The sequence below is a fragment of the Myotis yumanensis genome, unplaced genomic scaffold, assembly GCF_028538775.1.
Source record: "Myotis yumanensis isolate MYYU_CA2020_CCGP unplaced genomic scaffold, mMyoYum1.0.hap1 SCAF_20, whole genome shotgun sequence".
Lineage (NCBI taxonomy): Eukaryota > Metazoa > Chordata > Mammalia > Chiroptera > Vespertilionidae > Myotis > Myotis yumanensis.
Window position 1 is genome coordinate 14,120,464 of NW_027223771.1, and position 19,487 is coordinate 14,139,950.

General features: G+C 47.0%; 1 protein-coding gene across 1 annotated transcript; it reads left to right on the plus strand.

Annotated features, from left to right (window-relative positions):
- The first annotated feature begins 7,252 nt into the window (after positions 1-7,252).
- LOC138998353 (60 kDa heat shock protein, mitochondrial-like) lies at positions 7,253-11,232 on the plus strand. The gene is given in 2 exon segments (XM_070400427.1): positions 7,253-8,392; positions 10,642-11,232. Coding segments are annotated over 2 exon segments (1,731 nt in total).
- Positions 11,233-19,487: the final 8,255 nt, after the last annotated feature.

Below are 19,487 nucleotides of genomic sequence, written 5' to 3' on the forward strand. Positions count from 1 at the left end.
AAATATACTCAAGAACATTCATTATAAACTAGTAAAACAATTGGGAAGGGGCAAGTTTTAAACCTTATTTAAAATTTTGTTTTAAGTATAATTGATTTTAAAATGTACATTCAAAAATATATTTTATTGATATCAGGGAGAAAGAGAGATATAGAAACATAAATGATGAGAGAAAATCACTAAAAGGCTGCTTCCTGTACCTCCCTTCTCCCTGGGAATTGAGCCTGCAACCCATATATGTGCTTGACCATGAAAGAACCATGATCTCCTGGTTCATAGGTCGGTGCTCAACCACTGAGATCCACCAGCTGGGCTATAGTATTTAAAAACATTTTTTAAATATATGTATTTTTCATTGTTGATAGTATTACAGATGTCTCCCTTTTCTCCCTGTATATATACTCTTTGGTGGATCTATTTCATGGCTCTTCTTCCCCCTACCCCGTGAGATCTGTCAGTTTGGACCAGTTGAGCACACCTCCAGTCCCATGTCGTCCTTCAGCACCAGATGTGGTGCCTCAACACCAATACACACCAAAGTCATTGACTGGGATTAGCCCTCCTTTGGGATTGGAAAAACTACATTACCCAGAAAGCACTGCACGTGAGTCTGACTGGTTAGGAGCATTTTGGTGCCTGCACATCCGGTTAGGGCGGGACTTCCTGCGTACTCCTCTGCCAGTCATTTTGAAGGTTCCTGTGGGTTCACGGACTCACAAGCTTCAGGGCTCTGGTAGTGAGTAGGAGGAGGTGTTGGAGGCAGCATCACCACTGGGCAGGGTGTCTCTGAGGCTTGTTGATCCTCAACCCGCGGGATTGGGGTCTTCTTGCCTCCCCGACTCCGCTTCACTGACAGAGTCCACTCAGCCTTACCCCATCGGACCCTCCAGCCTCGGGTGCACTCGCCACTCAGGTCCGGAAGCCCAGGTCGCAGCGTCCAAAACAGTGAGTCCTTGTGGGTGGCACAGGGTGTGAGAGGGGAGGAGGGAGACAGGCTGCGGTGCCGCTGGGTAAGGCCGTGGGTGGGACTAAGCCAGGAGGTGGGGACACCCAGGCCTGGTTTGTGTCTAAAGACGACAAAGAGGATGAGAGGAGGGTTCCCCTGAGGAGTTTTACTTTCATTCTCAGGGCGAAGGGACTGTGGGTGGTTGTGAACAAAAGAGGGACATTGAGCCCTGAGGAATGCGGGCATCACTGGGCCCCGAGGCTGGGGTAGGGCCCTCAACAGCCCTTTAGTTCCGACAGGTTCCTGCGGCTGCAGAGCCGCTGAGGGGACTGGGCTGTGGGGCTTATGTCAGGGCCTCACACTATCATGGCTTCTGGGGTCCTGGGACTGTCCCCAGGACCTTGGACCTGGGGACCTTGAAGAGACACCAAGCCCAGATTTGGGGTCTCATCCGGGATCCCCAAGACCCTTGAGGGACCCCCGATCTGGAGAGTCTGACTGACCGCGGTAAGTGTCTGTGTGTTGTGTATTCTGTTCTGTGTGTTATATGTTCTGTCCTGTGTGAGGTCATTTCTGAAATTCTGTAGTGCCCGAAGCGGTCTAGGTGGACGCACTGCTGAAGGACCACGGGCGGGGAGAGTTGGAAGACGCTCCACTCCCCAGGAGGGATGCGTATACTCCTCACGAGGGATGTGTATTCCCCTCACGGAGGGATGTGTATCCCCCTCCAGGATCTGAGACGAGGCGGGTCGCTTCCGCCAGTTTGGCGTAAGGCCATCGTCTAGTTGCTTCCATGGAGTTGGAAGGCTGTTCTTTGGGGCCCTCTGTTTGTCTGTGTCTGTGTTTTTCTGTTTTCTGTGGACTTACTGGACGGACGTTATGGGACGGACTCAGAATGCTCCTTTGGGTATTGTGATTGATCATTTCAAGGAGATTGGGGGAGGCTGTAGAGCTCTCTCAGGAGTTGGGAAGTTGTTATTGTTTAAACTCTGAATGAATGTCTGGTGAAAGTGTGGGAGTGTGGAGGGAGGGGGCCTGCCCTCTCCCCTCCTTTGTGTGGCTCCACGACTTCAGTCGGTTGGGCATCTGAGTGAGGATCTGTAAAAACAGGTCACCCCCTCCCCAAGTAAATGCGTCTGGGATTTCTGTGCATGTGTAAAGAGAAAAGCTGGCTTAAAACGAATGTGCACATAGTCCGATTTTGGATAGAGTTTTGAGCTGGAGTCTCTGCAAATGTGCAGGATGGAGCCCAAGACTGATTATTTACCCAAAGGGAAAAAAAAAGATGCTAGCTAGATTCTAGCAGAAAGATTGGCATTTCCATTATAAAGAACAGTTTTTAAATGCTAACAAAGGGTGCTAAGACTGGCTTCCCAAGGCAATTTCTAGTGAAGGAAGGGGCTAGTCCAGGGGTGGGCAAACTTTTTGACTCGAGGGCCACAATGGGTTCTTAAACTGGACCGGAGGGCTGGAACAAAAGCATGGATGGAGTGTTTGTGTGAACTAGTATAAATTCAAAGTAAACATCATTACATAAAAGGGTATGGTCTTTTTTTTTTTTTTTTTTAGTTTTATTCATTTCAAATGGACCGGATCCGGCCCGCGGGCCGTAGTTTGCCCAGGGCTGGGCTAGTCGCTTCCCACCTGTAGCAAAATCTTAAAAGAAAGAATGTGGTAAATTTACATCTGAAAAGACCAGGTAGGCCAGAACCTGTTTTGCAAGGCTCAAATGTGGTTTTCCAGAGCCGCTTGAAAGTAAAAAGTAAAGTTTACTCTAATTTGCCTCATGAAAAATCTAGAGGACAGAATTAAATCTGTTGGTTGAGTATTGAGAAATGCTGAATATTTAACTTGCCAGCTATTGGGAAAAATTGTGTAATTGTGTTAACTAAATGCCTTTGCTTATCGGTCTGATTCTAATGAGATTTCTGTTTGTCTGCAATACAGCCACATGACTTGCCACTCCCCTGGGGGCCGCCAACTTGAAACAGCAAAGGCCCCTTCCCTCTTATTTAGTCAGGGGTGGAGCTTTAAGGCGGAGTTTTGCTGCAGAAATGTGGATGGGGCAGGAAGTGTGCTTGCCTCTCGGATTTATTTAATACTATTTTTAAGCCAATCTCTTAAATCTAGAAAACCCTGCTTTCCTTAAACTAAGGGCAATTAAAGGTTATATGTTCCCTCCCTAAACAAAAGTTAAATAGCTTATGTCAAAGTCTTAAAAGGGACTGACAGCAGTAATCCAATTTCTAAAGTACGATTATTTCAGGTAGAAACTGTGGTTTCATACTGATCTTAGAGGGCACATTTTTCCTTTGCCTGGGAGGGACAGCACAGCTGTCCCAGGGTCGGAGGGTTCCAGTTAACTTGTCAACTCAGTGTTCTGGAGACCCAGGGACTCTAGATAATGTGTTTACCCAAAACTGTGGTTTGGATTGCATGCTGTCTCTGCTTCTGTAAATTGATCTGTATTGCTTAAATATGTATCTTCGTTGTTTAAAATTGTTTAACTAATGAAATTTCTGTTTGTCTCTTAAAAATATGAATGTATTGCTAATCTAAGGCTGTTTGTTTGCTAGGGACTTTGATTAGCTAAAAGGTATTTGTGACTTTTCTAGTCTCATTGGGACATTTAGGGGTGGGGCTCACAGTTCCTCAGGGCAGAGATTTTATGGGCCCCCTGCCTGTGCTGAATTAAATAATACAGGCCACTGTCATTTGGCTTGCTGGTTAAAGAAAGGTAACGGGCCCTAGGATCTGTAAAAATGGCTGGGAATAAAGCTGGATGAACTGAGTGACTAGGGGAGTCGGGGTTCGGATCCCCTCCCCGAGCCCAGGATAACTCTTAAAGTGGAGGGGACCCCCATTGACTTCCTTGTCGACACTGGGGCACAACATTCGGTCCTCCGCACCCTGCAAGGAAAACTGGCGAACAAAAAGTCCTGGGTGCAAGGGGCAACTGGTATGAGCCAGTATTCATGGACTACCCGAAGAACAGTAGATTTAGGAATGGGCTGGGTATCCCCACTCTTTCATGGTGATACTGGAATGCCCCTACCCACTATTGGGGCAGGACCTACTGACCAAAATTGGAGCTCAAATAACTTTCAGACAAGGGGGGCCTCAGGTCACCGATGGGAGGGGCCACCCCATTCAGGTCCTGACCATGAGGCTAGAGCAGCCGTGGGCAAACTACGGCCCGCGGGCTGGATCCAGCCCATTTGAAATGAATAAAACTAAAAAAGAAAAAAAAAAGACCGTACCCTTTTATGTAATGATGTTTACTATGAATTTATATTAGTTCACACAAACAATCCATCCATGCTTTTGTTCCGGCCCTCTGGTCCAGTTTAAGAACCCATTGTGGCCCTCGAGTCAAAAAGTTTGCCCACCCCTGGGCTAGAGGATGAGTATCGCCTCCACCAGAAGGCTTCCCCAGTAGAATGCAGTATGGAAAAATGGCTACAAGAATTCCCAACAGCTTGGGCAGAGACGGGGGGGTGGGGCTGGCCACCCCCAGGGCCCCAGTCCTGGTAGGACTAAAGCCTTGAGATGGTCCAGTAAGACCTGGGATACATTTTAAAGGGCAGGCAGCGGCGGTTATTGGATGCCAGAAAAGAGACTGTTTTGAAAATCCCTACTCCCACCTCTTGAAGAGATCAGCACAGACCAGGAGATTGGGTCTACATCAGAAGGCACCACCGGGAAACCACTGTGGTGCTGACGACCCCCACCACTCTCAAGGTAGACGGCGTTGCGACCTGGGTCCATCACACTCACGTCCGGCCAGCGGACCCATCCGTGATCCAGGAAGACTTCGTCACCAAATGGAGTGTCGATCAAAATCAACGCCACCCACTCAAGCTCAAGCTATGGTGTGCTCGACCTGCCTGATGCTGGTAACATTGCTCGCAATCACTCCTGCTACCGGGAGCCCCCACAATACCGTATAATGGACTTAGATAATGCCTGCATCTTCATGGATATGGCTCCAAAGAGACAAGGATAATTTATAGGAAGGTCAAGAATAGACTTTAGTCATTGTATTGATATGTTATATTGACCTTTGATTCTCTTGCAGGTTTGAATGTATGTTGGCTATCCTGGAAGGGGACTGTGTGGGGTGAACCCCAAAAGTAAAGGGTGTCTAGCTGCCAAGAGGGCATGTACCCAACTGGGCAGGGAAGAGTGCCCATCAGGTTTTGGTCTCTGTTGAGAGACAGTTGACGGTTGGCAGCCTGTATACTGTCTTGCAGGCCTGCGTAACCATGCCCATGTCAGGGGTAGTTGGAATAGAAGGTCTGAGGCATGGTTATGCATAGAAAGAAGGTTTAATGCCAACAGTTACTGTTTTTGTTATAATTCTGAAGAATCCATGAAAAGGAATTGGCAAGGAAAGTCAGAAAATCTTAGAGCAGATCAGTATGTTTTTCTCCTTATCTAATTCCTCTGAAATATTGGCAATGCTAAATAAGTCATGGCAATACATTTCTTTGCATAGATTCAATAAGACTGGTTCCTAATAGTGGTTTTATTAACAGAAAACTTTGACTGGAGTATCATGTTTTAAAGAGCCCTGTCTGAGCTCTAAAGACCTAACGCCAGTAAAAATGCCACGAAGAAAGCCTGGTATCCTGCTTGGGAGCCGTGAAGATGGCTGGCGCTGGAGCGTCAGGCCCATGCCCTACTATCACTGGCGGTTGGTAAGAGTAGAAGGGGAGCAATAAGGATGCCTCTGCTTCCCTGTGGAACCCCCACACACTCTGGATCGCAACGAGTAGGAGGGCTACTGAGATGGGCCTTAAAGCTTAGAGCGTGGGCTCAGGTGGAGTTGCTACAGGTGAGGGATTCACCTAACTCAGCCGATACTGCAGGCAGGCCTGATGGCAGCTGGATGGCTTGGCTTCCTGGCCCTACGGGGCACATTAAGATTCAACCATGAGATTCCATCAAAGGTGGTCGGTTACCATTCTTGTTGTGTTTTTGCAAACATCAGGCCAAATTGAATACAGTAGATAAATTAATCTTAATTTGGTTTTTTGATAGCCATGGAGGAATTTTAAGAAGAAAAATCCTATTTCAATAGAAGTTGTTAAAGCTAAAATGGTTTCTTTCCCTTCCACCGGACCATTTGTTAAGCATATAGGGATAGTTCAGTTGATAGTTCTGTGTGCCCAGTAGGGGCCTCTAGCTATGGTGGAATACAAATGCAGTCCGTCTCATGATTGAGCCGGAAGTTCCAAGACAAAGGGGGGAATGAAAGGGCGAGGACTATGCCCTCCATCTTGCCCCAGGGTAAGGGCTACGCCCTCCATCTTGCCCCAGGGTAGGGCTACGCCCTCCATCTTACCTTGGCCATGTGCTCGGCAAGGCTTCTTCCCGGAAGCCCAAACCTCTGCTAGGCACACCCAGGACTTCTTTAAACTAACCAATGACAATCAAGGGAAGTCGCCATAGATATGACCACATCCTGTGTAACAAGACACCGACTTGTGCCTGCCCAATTGGCAGGGCCCACAGTCCTTTCTCCTCCCCTTACTCCAACCCCCCTATAAAACCTCTCTCCACACAGAGTTCTCTCTCTCTACCACTTGCTGCTGCATCAGTAAGGAGGGTAGGGGAGCCAAGCCCAGGCTTTAATAAAGACTCTTATGCTTTTGCATCGGACATGACTGGCTCCCTGGTGTGCTTTCTTGGGGATCCTGAAATCTGGGCATTACACCCAGAACCCTAAGTCCAGGTCAAGGGTCATAACAGTGGCACCTGATTTTGGCAACCAGTGGAATTGTGTGTGACAGGTCCTTCCATGCATAGGTTCCAGAATGTGCAAAGGCTTGAAGTGAAGACTAAGCTGATTCAGGGAAGAACAGGTGTCCATTTTTTAAAACTAGGAACTGCAAACAGTGGGACAGGAATCAAGTCCAGAGGAGCTTTGTGACCACTTGGGTTTCTGTTCTGCTGGTGATGGGATCATTGGGGTAATTGGAGCAGTAGAGCAGGTGACCTGTCCCAGGTCTCATTAGACGCCCTGTGACTGCAGCATGATGCACAATGTGGGTGTGAGGATGGTGGTAGGAAGCCCAGGACGGAAGCTGCTCTGATAGTGTTGGTGAGTGTGATGGTAACTGGAGCAGAGTGGTGGTTATGGATGTGGAAAAAGCAGTTGCGTTATGGATTAATGATTTAGGTGTAGCAACTTGGATTTTCTTATTTTCAGCATTGGAGAGAGAGGTAAGAATCAGCGATTAGCCCTCACTCGCCGCCAACATCCACCTTGCCACCCGCACGCCCTGCCGCTGCCTGGCAGAAATGCTTCGCTTACACACAGTCCTTTGCCAGATGAGGCCTGTGTCCAGGGCACTGGCTCCTCATCTCACTCGTGCTTATGCCAAAGATTTAAAATTCCGTGCAGAGGCTGGAGCCTTAATGCTTCAAAGTGTCGACCTTTTAGCTGATGCTGTAGCCATTACTATGGGGCCAAAGGGAAGAACAGTGATTATTGAACAGAGATGGGGAAGTCCCAAAGTAACAAAAGATGGTGTGACCCTTGTAAAGTCCATCGACTTAAAAGATAAATATAAAAATATTGGCGCTAAACTTGTTCAGGATGTTGCCAATAATATAAATGAAGAGGCTGGGGATTACACCACCACAGCTACTGTGCTGGTATGCTCCATTGCCAAGGAAGGCTTTGAGAAGATCAGCAAAGGTGCCAATCCAGTGGAAATCAGGAGAGGTGTGATGTTAGCTGTTGATGCTGTAATTTCTGAAATTAAGAAGCCATCTGTGACAACCCCTGAAGAAATAGCTCAGGTTGCTACAATTTCTGCAAATGGAGACAAAGAAATTGGCAACATAATTTCTGATGCAATGAAAAAGGTTGGAAGGAAAGGCGTCATCACTGTAAAGGATGGAAAAACACTGAATGATGAATTAGAAATTACTGAAGGCATGAAGTTTGATCAAGGTTATATTTCTCAATACTTTATTAATACAGCAAAAGGTCAGAAATGGGAATTCCAAGATGTATACGTTCTGTTGAGTGAAAAGAAAATTTCTAGTGTTCAGTCCTTCGTAACTGCTCTTGAAATTGCCAATGCTCACCACAAGCTCCTGGTCATAATTGCTGAAGATGTTGATGGAGACGCTCTCAGTACACTGGTTTTGAATAGGCTAAAAGATGGTCTTCAGGTTGTAGCAGTCAAAGCTTCAGGTTTTGGGGACAATAGGAAGAACCAGCTTAAAGACATGACTATTGCTGCTGTTGGTGCTGTGTTGGGAGAAGAAGGATTGACTCTCAACCTAGAAGACATTCAGCCTCATGACTTCAGAAAAGTTGGAGAGTTCGTTGTGACCAAAGATGACAACGCCATGCTCTTGAAGGGAAAAGGTGACAAGGCTCAGATTGAAAAACGTATTCAAGAAATCATCGAGGGAGAAACCAAGATGGTGGCATAGGTAAACCGTGGAGATTGCTGCCTCGCACAACCACTTCAAAAATACAACTAAAAGACGAAACGGACATCATCCAGAACCACAGGAAGGCTGGCTGAGTGGAAATTCTACAACTAGAAGGAAAGAGAAAAGCATACTGAGACTCAGAGGAGGTGTGGTGCGGAAGTAAAATACAGAGGTACAGAGGCGCATGCGGAGAGGGTTGGCGTCTGAGGACATGGTTGTCTTTTTCAATTGGGAGGGAGTCTCAAGCTCTGAGCTCCAGTTCCTGGTGAGTCTCTGGGGACCCAGACTCATACGGGAGAAACTGGACTGTCTGGCATCGGTCAGAACTCGAGGGCAGCATTCTCTCGGGGGTGCTTGCAGTGATTGCCAGGACACTGAGAAGCAGGGCCTCTGGGGGCAGGACTGAGAGCAGCCATAACTGCTCGCTCTGCCCTGTTGATCCCCTGGGACCCTGCCCTGCCCAAGCCACGGAGGCTTTTGCATATGAAAGGCCTGGCCCTTTGCAATCTGATAATTACCTAACAAACTGCAGCTGGCCCAAGGCTCCAGGACAACTTGCATTGCATTACAGCTGGCTCCTGCTGGATAGCCTCAGGCAGAGGCTAGATTAGCACCTCCTTAGAGATCCAGGAGCCACTGTGCCCGGTGGTCAGAGTGGGACCATCCAGATTTCAGCTCCTCGGATTCATAAAGGACACACTCAGGAGGCAGACTCAGTGAGCACCAAAGCCCCATTGAAGCAAGTCTTGCCCCGGAGGGGTGTCTTCAGCACAGAAGTTCTCCCACTGCAGACACAGCTGATTCTCACAGCCAATTGTCCTAGAGATCAATTCCTCCCAGTGTTACCTACAACAATCAAAGCTTAACTACAACAAGACTGTGCACAAAGCCCACAAGGGGGTGCACCAAGAGTGTCTACCTCAGGTAATTGGGGAGGCTGAGCTACTGGGCCCTATAGGACACCTAGTACAGAAAGACACTCTATCGACACAGTGAAGCATAAAAAAATGCGGAGACAAAGAAACAGGACACAAATGACAGAAATGGAGGAAAGCAAACTACTGGATATAGAGTTCAAAACCACACTTTTAAGGCTTTTCAAGAATTTTCTAGAAACCGCTGATAAACTTAATGAGACCCTCAAGAAATCTAATGAGACCCTCGAGGTTGTGGTAAAGGACCAACTAGAAATTAAGCATACACTGATTGAAATAAAGAATATTATACAGACCCCCAACAGCAGACTAGAGGATCACAAAAATCAAGTCAAAGATTTGAAATATGAAGAAGCAAAAAACACCCAACCAGAAAAGCAAAATGAAAAAAGAATCCAAAAATACGAAGATAGTTTAAGGAGCCTCTGGGACAGCTTCAAACGCACCAACATCAGAATTATAGGGGTACCAGAAGATGAGAGAGAGCAAGATAATGAAAACCTATTTGAAGAAATAATGACAGAAAACTTCCCCTACCTGGTGAAAGAAATAGACTTACAAGTCCCGGAAGCGCATAGAACCCCAAACAAAAGGAATCCAAAGAGGACCACACCAAGACACATCATAATTAAAATGTCAAGAGCAAAAGACAAAGAGAGAATCTTAAAAGCAGCAAGAAAAAGACAGTCAGTTACCTACAAGGGAGTACCCATACGACTGTCAGCTGATTTCTCAACAGAAATTTTGCAGGCCAAAAGGGAGTGGCAAGAAATATTCAAAGTGGTGAATGCCAAGAACCTACAACCAAGACTACTTTATCCAGCAAAGCTACCATTCAGAATTGAAGGTCAGATAAAGAGCTTCACAGGTAAGAAAAAGCTAAAGGAGTTCATCACCACTATACCAGTATTATATGAAATGCTGAAAGGTATCCTTTAAGAAGAGGAAGAAGAAAAAAATGGTAAAGATACAAACTATGAACAACAAATACATATCTATCAACAAGTAAATCTAAAAATCAAGTGAATAAATAATCTGATGAACCGAATAAACTGGTGATTATAATAGAATCAGGGGCATAGAAAGGGAGTGGACTGCCTATTCTTGGGGGAGAAAGGGTGTGGGGGATGCAGGAAGAGACTGAACAAAAATTGTGCACCTATGGATGAGGACAATGGGGGGGGGGGTAAGGGCAGAGGGGGTGTGGGAAACGGGTGGAGGGGAGCTATGGGGGGAAAAAAAGGAACAACTGTAATAATCTGAACAATAAAGATTTAATTTTTAAAAAAAGAGATCATCGAGCAGTTAGATACCACAACTAGTGAATATGAAAAGGAAAAACTAAATTAACGCCTGGCCAAACTCTCAGATAGGGTAGCTGTGCTGAAGGTTGGTGGGACAAGTGATATCGAAGTGAATGAAAAAGACAGAGTCACAGATGGCCTCAGTGCTACCCGAACTGCTGTGGAGGAAGGCATTGTTCTGGGAGGGGGCTGTGCCCTGCTTCAGTGCATTCCAGCCTTGGACTCATTAACTCCAACTAATGAAAATCAAAAAATTGGTATAGAAATTATTAAGAAAGCACTAAAAATTCCTGCAATGACCATTGCTAAGAATGCCAGTGTTGAGGGATTGTTTATAGTTGAGAAAATTATGCAAAGTTCCTCAGAAATTGGTTATGATGCCATGCTTGGAGATTTTGTGAATATGATGGAAAAAGGAATCATTGATCCAACTAAGGTTGTAGGAACTGCTTTACTGGATGCTGGTGGCATGGCTTCTCTGTTAACAACAGCTGAAGTTGTGGTCACAGAAATTCCCAAAGAGGAGAAGGACCTTGGTATGGGTGGGATGGGTGGCATGGGAAGAGGGATGGGAGGCAGCATGTTCTAGCCCTGGAATAGTGCTTTACCATCATTACTGAGGACTGAGAGGAAGCTCAGGGCATCTCCTCACCTATAACTTCAGAGAAGTCTGAAGGAAGTGACTGAAGAAAAGGCTGGCTGATGTTCAAGAAAATCACTCTAACCAACTGGTTTCAGTTGACAACATACAATGATTTACTGCTGTCATTGTCCATGCCTAGAGATAATTTATTTTGTATTTTTGAATAAAAATACATTTGTACATTCCTGATTAAAAAAAAAAAGAATTGGAGAATCAGCGATGATGTAAAGGTTTGGATTTAGCACCTGAAGGTATGAAAGCACCATCAAATGAGATGTAGAAAGTCATAGTGGGAAAAGTAATGTTCATGAGAAATATAAAATCTTTTATTTTTTCCTATTCGGATATGAGATATGGTATCAGAGAACTGGTATCAGAGACCAGTTCATGACCATCTGGAACTCTGAGGAGTAGTTCAAGATCACTACTACTGCCCTGACTGGTTTGGCTCAGTGGATAGAGCATCAGCCTGCGGACTGAAGGGTCCCAGGTTCGATTCCAGTCAAGGGCATGTACCTGGGTTGCGGGCACATCCCCAGTGGGGAGTGTGCAGGAGGCAGCTGATCGATGTTTCTAGCTCTCTATCCCTCTCCCTTCCTCTCTGTAAAAAGTCAATAAAATATACTTAAAAAAAAAAAGATGACGACTACTTAAAAAAATAGTAAAGACTATGGGGCAGGGTACAGTGTAGATCACCTTTTCTTTTATTAATTGGAGGTGGAAGAGTAATTCAAAAAAGGTGAGACTGTGGCTGGTGCATATTTACTTCTTAAACACTCATCAGGATTTCTTGTGACCCTTTGTGTGGCCTGGTTTATTGCATCCAGTTTGGTTGATTTGCTGATGGGCATAGGTGGGCATCGGTGAGAATCACTGGGCATGGGGTAGAGGACCATAGGCAGTGAGGCTTGAGTACTGAAGGCTGTGAGTGGAGAAAGGACATCAAGTGCAGCACCAGTAGAGTTGGGCTCTGGATAACTGAGATCTGTTGTGATTCTCAATAGGTGAGGTTGAAGGAAAAAGCAATTTGGGAGGGAGGCCTTGATAGCAGAACTGAAGGCTGTGCCTTGGCTGTGGAGCAAGGAGAGTCAGGTTAGTACATTCTGCTGTTTGAACTTACCACCAAGATTACTTTATCCAGCAAAGCTATCATTCAGAAAGCAGGTTTCTGTGGAGGTGCCAATGCAAAACGGTGGAACCACTTTTTACTAATTCTAACCGACTGTCTATTCAAGGATTTCAGAGACTCACATAGATGGCAAAGTGATGGCGTGGTCTGTGCCAGCCCTCAGAGTGGGGGAGGGTGGTGTCCATGGGGCTCAGCTGGGGGTGTGGCAGGCATGATCATTGACCAGTATGTCTGCGGGTGTGAGAGACTCTGGGGTGCGTGTCCCCAGTACTGCCATCCCCAGGCAAGGTCCTTCGGGTGGAGATTTCATCTTGCAGTTTCCCAATTGCATTGAAGAAAGAATGAGACATCTAAATTCCTTGAAAAAGTCTAAACAAGATAAAAACATAAAGTAAACACAGAAAAAGGCAGATTTCTTCCCTTGGTTTTAAGCAGCTTGAATGCAGAACAGAAAGGGGAGCACAGACCCGAAATGAATGGGAGTTCCCGGCCCTTTCTGCTACCAGCAGGGGCGTGACTGTAGGTAAAGGAATGTATGAGGGGTCAGGGTGCTCCCTCACCTGTCCCTCGAGGGCCACATCCTCAGCCCTGGGAGCCTCCTCACACTGCACTGCTCCGAGGGCTGCACCCCACCAGCTTTCTATTCACCCCCTCGGGGCTGGAAGGACCTGGAGGGGATGCAGCCTTTCATGACAACACATCACACTGGACCTTCTCATCACCCACCAAGGACAGTGGCACAGACCCAGAAGCTGGAACAGACTGAAGACCCTAAGCAACAGGGAGCTCAGCAGGGGATCAAATGAACTGTTGTGGCCCCAACTCCAGCACAGGGCTTACCACACACAAACACGCATGCTCTTAACACATGAAATCATGCCAAAGAAGCATCCTGACAAGGCTACAAAGGACACTAACCGCCTACAACTCCACTAAGTCACAACCTGTGCTCATTCAAATGGTACCTTTGTAGCCTTCGCTTTCAAAATAATACTTTTAAAAATTGGGGTGAACCTGATCAGCAAGGCTCAGTGGTTGAGCATTGACCCATGAGTCAGGAAGTCATGGTGCAATGCCCAGGTTGCAGGCTTTATCCCTAGTAGGGGGAATGCAGGGGGCAGCCAATCAATGATTCTCATCACTGATGCTTCTCTCTCTGTCCCTCCCTCTTCCTCTCTGAAATCAATAAAAATATATATTTGGAGAAAATTGGGGTGAAATATATACAACACAGAGTTCACCGTTTTAACGATTTTCCAGCTTACAGTTCTATGGCATTTGATACATTCCCACTGACCTGCACTCACCACCACCCACCTCCTGACTCTCAATACCTCACACCAGGGCGCTGCACTCCTGGGAAGTAAGGGTGAGGGACCTTCAAGGGCAGCAGCGGACCCGATGACCAGCCTCTTTACCCTAAAGGCCAGCGCCCCACAGGCTCTCATGATGATACAACCATTTATGGAGAAAACAGCCAATGGTTCTCTCCTGGGTACTATGCTTATGAGAACCCCAGAGCCAGAGCAATGAATGTTTGTTTTTGTTTTGTTTTTTTTAAAACATCACTAACTGAGATACTTTTTTACAATGTATTTTTTATTCATTTTTTACAGAGAGCAAGGGAGAGGGATAGAGAGTTAGAAACATTGATGAGAGAGAAACATCCATCAGCTGCCTCCTGCACACCCCCCACTAGGGATGTGCCCGCAACCAAGGTACATGCCCTTGACCGGAATCAAACCTGGGACCCTTCAGTCCGCAGGCTGATGCTCTATCCGCTGAGCCAAACTGGTTAGGGCGAATGTTTTTAATAGACCAAGGCGCGAGGACAGCCATCCTCTGCTGGCGCCCTGTGGGCCAGGGCGGCGTAGAGCTTCATTGTCTCCTCTCATGAGACACACACAGCAATCCTGCGAGGCAGCTTCGTTGCCCCCATTTTGCAAATAAGAAAACTGAGTTTTAATATTTTTTAAATATATTTTATTGATATTTTACAGAGAGGAAGGGAGAGGAATAGAGAGTTAGAAGCATCAATGAGAGAGAAACATCGATCAGCTGCCTCCTGCACACTCCCCACTGGGGATGTGCCCGCAACCAAGGTACATTCCCTTGGCTGCAATCGAACCTGGGACCCCTCAGTCCGCAGGCCGACGCTCCATCCACTGAGCCAAACCGGTTAGGGCAAGAAACCGAGTTTTAAACGAGGCCGCCTGGACAGCAGGTGGAGGAACTAGGACTCAAAGCCGAGTCTTTATAAATCAAGAACCCACCACACCATCCACGCAAAAGTTCCTGCACACTTTGTTCCTGGGCTGCCAGCTAAGCACCAGGCGTGGGAACACCAAGATGTCCCGGGCACTGGCCTGCAAGGGCTCACAAACTACATGGAGTGTCCGCATCAGGGGGGCTTTCCAAACCCCCCAGCCACCCTGGTCTCTGACAAATATTTAGTCTGAGAGGGTCCCTGCCACCGCACCACTCATGTACTCCACCAGGGGGCAGTGTCCTGCCCATGACCCTGAACTCCCAGAGCAGGGATTCCCGTTTTACCCATCCCGAGCCCCAGGAGTGCCAGGACACCCAACCACAGAAAGAACTAACTTCTCACCCAGATTCACAGTTCAATGAACTGACTAGGTTTGAAGCTGATGGGATCCCTTGAAGAGAAGAAATATCCAACTGCTTTCAGCAGCCTCTCCATGATGCTTAGGAATGTTGGTCAGAATTGGAAATGCAGCCCCTCCCCAAACCAGCCCAAGGCCCTCCTGTGCTCTGCAGAGTCCTAAGAACACCTTCCCTGCACTCTCAGGTGCACGCCTGCTGGTGCTGAGCACAGGGTCTGGCTTCCTGTTTGCTGGGTGCCCAGGCTCCCTGCTGCACCACCTGCCACTCCACCCACATTCCCCTGGCCAACTGCACACCTTGACTGGGTGCTAGTAGGGTCCCAAACATGAGAGGGAGAAGGAGAGGCCCGAGAAGCAGACAGTTAGCAACCCCTGCCCAGGGAGACAGAGAGCAGACTCCACCCATCTGGCCGATTATGACAGGAATGGAGGAAATCATGCCCAGGCTACTGTTATAATGGAGGTCAGTGACCACTGGGGAAGGCTCCTGCCATGCAGAGCTTTCAATCCCCTGTGGACAAATCTAAGACATCCTCTGAGTGCCAGCGTGCTGTCATCTGGAAGCTCCTGGGACTGTCTACATGGGAGCTGAGAAAACTGGCAACACTAACTTTGTAGTTCATGTCTTGACTTCAAGGCTGCCAGACCATTCATGTTCGCCTTGGGGAGAATGGCAATGGAACAGTCCCAAATGGCCCCTGAATAAAACCGTATTGACTTGGGTGAGGATGGGCTGACCCAGGAGATACAGAGCGAAGGGCTCAGCTCCCTTGTTGAGGGAGAAGCTGCAGCCAGGCTGGCTCCCAGGCACCAGGGGCTGCTGCCTACAATCTGGCAGCTGCTCCAGCTCCCAGCTCAGATTGTGGGGCTGGTTCATCCTCTGAACCTGTGAAACCTCAAGGGCCATGTTCTCCCCCAGCAGTTCCTCCAGGCACTTCTGGGAGGTGTCCATGGTCCTAGTTCAGGAAGAGGGGAGGGGAGAGGATGCGCCCCAGGGCACCCTCTGGGCAGGCCCTGTTCCTATGCATCTACCCTCATTCCCCCAAGATGAAGGGCCCCCATGCACTGCTCACTTCTAAAAACACAGCTTCACAGAAATGACTCCAACACATGGCCCAGCCGGGTGATCTACAGCCACTAAAAGACATGCTGACCCAGTGACCTAGAATGTGATGAAGACACCTGAGGACTCTGAGTGGTGTGTGAGCAAAGTGACCCATAGCACAGGGCTGTAAAGCAAGTGATATTATGCCAGGCAGCTCTGTGGCCCCTTAGCAGGCTTAACTTGCCTCAGAAAGCCCGTATGGACTTTCAAATCACAGCTCAACTCACACCCTAAACACCAGCAGAGACCCTTTTTGCAACAGACATCCACCTACATCCCTCCTCAGAGAAAAGCAACACAGCAGTCATGCCTATCTATTTTTCTAAATAAATACACACACACACACACACACACACACACACACACACATAAAATTTTATTTTTCTCAGAGTAGAAGGAAGAGGGAGAGATAGAAACATCAATGAGAGAGAATCATGGATTCGCTGCCTCCCACAGGCCACACCTGGGGATGGAGCCCACAACCTAGGCATCAGCACTGTCTGGGCAGGCCCTGTCTGTTTTGAGGGCTTTAAGTGGTGCCCACTCAAGCCGCTGAGCTAAGCAAGTTACTGTCATCAGCAGGTCACTGTACTGGCAGAAGCACCAACCCCATAGTGGAAAATCAGAGGAGAACACAACATAAACCGCAAACTGCCCCAATCTTGTACACGTTGTGTCAGTGTCTGATGGTACAGTCTGGCCTGGTGGGAGGAGTGCACCTGTTGACAGGTATGGGACTTGGATGGAAGGGATGGGGCTAAGAGTCTGTACTGGGTTTGAGAGCTGAGTCTATTCCTCTCAGTTCCACAGTCGCTCCACTGATGTGGGTCCTGGAAATAAATGTCTGTTTAGGTGAGCTTTTGTTCAACACACAGTTCCTATATGATTATAAATGAAAAGTAACCACTTAGCCTTGGCCAGTTTGGCTCAGTGGATAGAGCATTGGCCTGCGAACTCAAGGGTCCCGGGTTCGATTCCACTCAAGGGCACATGTACCTTGGTTGCGGGCACATCCCCGGTAGGGGGTGTGCAGGAGGCAGCCGATTGATGTTTCTGGCTCTCTATCCCTCTTCCTTCCTCTCTGTAAAAAAAAATAAAATATATTTTTTAAAAAATTAACCACTTAATTCTATTATTGTCTATCCACATTTCTAAATTTTTTTTCCCCATCAACCTAATTACAGAAATGTGATTCATTCCTTTTAGGTAACAACACATTCATTTTATTTTGGGAAGACTCAACTAGAGAGCTCAGATCAGGAATTCTTCTCCCCATCGACTGTGAATAGTTCATACATTAGAACACCTGAACTCTACCAGTCAAGTGCCTAAAAAACAAACAATTTGATAGAACATTAGTGTGCAATCTATAAAAAAATCAACAAAGTAAAGCTGTATATTTCAAAAATACTTTATTTTTAAAAATATATTTTTATTGACTTCAGAGGGGAAAGGAGAGGAAGAGATAGAAACATTGATGATGAGAGAGAATCACTGATTAACTGCGTCTTCCATTTCCCCCTACCCCACTGGGAATTTACCATGCAACCTAGGCATGTGTCCTGAAAGGGAATTGAACCATGACCTCCTGGTTCATAGGTCAGTGCTCAACCACTGAGCCACGCCAGCTGGGTCACCAAAACTTTTAAGGGTCCCCACCTGACCTGCAACCAGAGCAGCAATGAGCAGCAGCAGCTCATCCCTGAGCCCATGAACCTGCACTCAAGGCCACCTTTTCTCTGAATGTCCAGTGAGCTAACCGCAGCCCCGCTTTGGCTCCCTTATTTCCCACAATGTTCTTAGAGCCATAGGAGCCCTGCTCTGCTTTTGCTCATTCTATCCTGATACCTACCTGTTTTCACTATCCCCAGCTTCAATAAACATACTCTCAAAATCTTCTGAACTCATGCTGTGCAATCTTTTCTTCATGAAGTCAAAAATCAAACACTACAGGGCAACCTGAGGCCAACCCCTCCAGGCTGTTTCCTTTTCCCACAGTTATGCCAGGGACACCCTCTATAAAGACAGACCAAGGCATGGTTTTGCTTACATGGTTTGGGAGAAAACCTGATGGCCCACACTCACTTTGGTGTTGTTGAGTCAATTCAATCTTGTTTTTCTTTTTCTCTTTCTAAAACATCCATGAGCCTTAACTGGTTTGGCTCAGTGGGTAGAGCATTGGCCTGTAGATTGAAGGGTCCCGGGTTCAATTCCTGTGGAGGGCACATGCCCTGGTTGTGGGCTCCATTCCCAGTAGGGGGTGTGAGGGAGGGATCCAATTTAATGATTTTCTCTCATCAAGGATGTTTGTATCTCCCTCACCCTTCCTCTCTGAAATCAATAAAAATATACTTTAAAAAAATCCATGTGAGAGAGACACATTAACTGGTTGACTCCCACAGTTGTGCTAACCAGGGCCTGGGATCTAGCCTGAAACCCACACACATGACCTTGACCAGAATCAAACTCAGGACCCTTCGGTCCACAGGCTGGTGCTCTATCCACTGAGCCAAACTAGCTAGGGTGAGCCAATTCAATCTTAACACTATTCCTTTTTTAAAAAATGTTTTTAATTGTTTCTTGGAGAGGAAGAGGGAGAAACATCAAAGATGAGATCATTGATCGGCTGCCTCCTGCATACCCCCTACTGGAATCAAGCCCCCAAACTGGGCATGTGCCCTACCAGGACTCGAACCAGTGATCTCTTGCTTCATGGGTCCAAACCCATTGATTGAGCCACACCTTCCGGGTGCACTATTGTTTTTAATTTTTGAATCAATTACAGATGTCCCCCATGTTCTCTCTGCCCGCTCCCCCTTTGCCTCCCTCTATCCTGCCCCCATTGCTTGTAGGAGCTTACCACATTATTGTCTGTGTCCATGGGCTATGAATATATGTATATACATGTTTTTAATATATTTTTATTGATTTCAGAGGGTAAGGGAGAGGGAGAGGGATAGAAATGTCAATGATGACAAAGAATCACTGATTGGCTCCCCTGCACGCCTCCTGCTGGATATCAAGCCACAACGAGATTATATATATATGTTTATTAAAGGCCTGGTCCATGAATTAGTGCATGGTTGGGACCCCTTGGCCTGGCTGACAATCCCAAACAGGGCCATTTCACCCATTCCAGGGGGAGAGACCATGGGAGGTTGGCTGGCCACAGGAGGTTGGCTGTGGGAGTGTACTGCACCCGGGGGGCAGCTCCTATGTTTAGCTTTTGTCCCCTGTGGTGAGTGTGTGTCATAGCGACTGGACCAGTCATTTGGTCCACTGGTAATAATGGTCATTTAGGCAATATATATATATATATATATATATATATATATATATA